The sequence below is a fragment of the Pyxicephalus adspersus genome, chromosome 1 (assembly GCF_032062135.1).
Source record: "Pyxicephalus adspersus chromosome 1, UCB_Pads_2.0, whole genome shotgun sequence".
Lineage (NCBI taxonomy): Eukaryota > Metazoa > Chordata > Amphibia > Anura > Pyxicephalidae > Pyxicephalus > Pyxicephalus adspersus.
The window spans coordinates 65,545,098-65,547,028 of NC_092858.1; the positions used below are offsets into that span (position 1 = coordinate 65,545,098).

The 1,931-nt window shown below is 42.1% G+C and overlaps 1 protein-coding gene across 1 annotated transcript in view; it reads right to left on the reverse strand.

Annotated features, from left to right (window-relative positions):
• Positions 1 to 1,931, reverse strand: part of TUBGCP3 (tubulin gamma complex component 3) — a 54,330-nt gene that overhangs the window by 19,292 nt on the left and 33,107 nt on the right. Inside the window, exon 15 of the mRNA XM_072412121.1 lies at positions 1,685 to 1,820. Within this exon, the coding sequence (XP_072268222.1) occupies positions 1,685 to 1,820 (136 nt within the window). The remainder of the gene's footprint in view (positions 1 to 1,684; positions 1,821 to 1,931) is intronic.

Below are 1,931 nucleotides of genomic sequence, written 5' to 3' on the forward strand. Positions count from 1 at the left end.
TGAATGCCGATTGGCGCCGCCTTCATGGGCGGGCACAAGTGCCGCACGCTGGATCTCAGGGGAAATCAAATCAATTTTTTTTTTCTTGTTTTCCCTTGTGCGGAAAACCTGGTGCGTCTTATAGTCCGGAGCGTCTTATGGTCGGAAAAATACTGTAATTAAAAGAACAAAGACCAGAGATCATTCTTACTTGAAGAAACCTCCTTCCTAGGACCTAGCGTACAACCAGTACAATCTGCACTTCAATGTAAAACACAAAAGGTATTTATGCGGATTAACATTTTTAAAACAAAAGGAATGAATGTATAGGGGGGGGGGGGGTCATCATCATTGACCAAATAGTCCTGGGTGCTAGAAAAACTTACAGCTTTAAGACTTCTGAGTGAAACCAAACTTAAGTCTGGAAAGCTTGGTTGCTGCAAGAGCAGGAGTGCAGAAGTGAAAACAGTTGGATTTACCAGAAGTTTCCATAAACTACTTCCATTAAGGAAGGAGACTGCTTTTTCCCATCTGTGGTCATCTAAATAATAAAAATTCAAAGCACATCCAAAGGGTTGTCATCTAAAGCCGCCTACACACGTGGAAGTCTTGTCACTGGAAAGGATCTTTCACGATCCTTTCCAACGATAAGACCTGCATGATGCATGAACGAGTGCTGTACATACAGCACCGTTCTGCTCTATGGAGAAGGGAGGGGGAGAGCGACGGAACAGCACCCTGCTTCGCGCTCTCCCTCTTCCCTTGCATTAGGATCGCTCGTCATTCATCGTTCGTGGATCCGCCAGAACGGATCCACGGACAATGAAGACACAGGCTGTACACACGCCAGATTCTCGCCCGATATCCGGCCGAAGCCAATTATCGGGCGAGAAAAATTTGACGTGTGTACGTAGCTTTAGTTATACAGGAACTGCTTAGCTGAAAAACCTGTGGCCCATCTTTGTAACTAGAACATTCTGAGCAGCTCATGCAAATGTAACTCCATAAAAAACAGTAGGCAAGAAGACTTCAACAAAACATATAAGGCAGAAAGCAACAAAACTAAGGCAGGACTCACTACCTTAAGAAAGAGACTTACCTTACTCCACCATGGTTTGAAAAAGCAGTGCAACAACTAAAACAGAGCGAAAAGAGTGGCCCCACCAGACTAAGCTTGGATTTTAAGTGGAACTAAAGACATTTTATATTGCCAGCGTCCTATCCTAAAAGTGTCAGGGAGCTCCATTTACAATAAAAGGCATGACTGCTTGCTGCAGGGATACAGTACATTGTTACTTTGTAGCACACCTGACACAGGTGTTAAAAGTATGTATTGCATCATCACTAGAAATGAGCAAAATGGAAACAAATGAAACCAAAAACTGCAAGACGCAAAGCACTAAAAGCAGAAGAGAGATCTGCCCATTTTTCCCCTGTCCTCAAATACCTTGTCTCGGACTGGTCACAATATCTTTCAAAGATTAGGATCTCATGCTGACTCTTTACACCAGAAAGAAATGATGTAAAGCATCCTGTGGACCCCTTCCATAGAACATGAGGGATGGGAGAATAGATCTTTTGAAGCCCGTGTGCTGATATCACAGGTATGAAGAAGAGAGATTATACAGTGTACGTACTAACATTAAAAGGAAAAAAAAATAATATATTAAGGGACATTTATTCCCACCTACATAACACACATTACCTCTAGAAGCCGGACATCCAAACGCTTTAGTATCTCAGGATTGTCAAACTGTGCATTGGTTGCTCTCACAGCAGTTTCAAGTATGCCTGTAAGATTATGTTGGTACAAAGTAGTTGCTGGACGAACAAGTTCTGGTCTAAGAAAAAATAAAATGAATAGACTCCTTAACCTCCTGGGCGTTTCATTGATGTCTGGATTTCTGTACCAAAAGCGGTACACCGTTTTATATGAAATTTTTTTTTTTTTT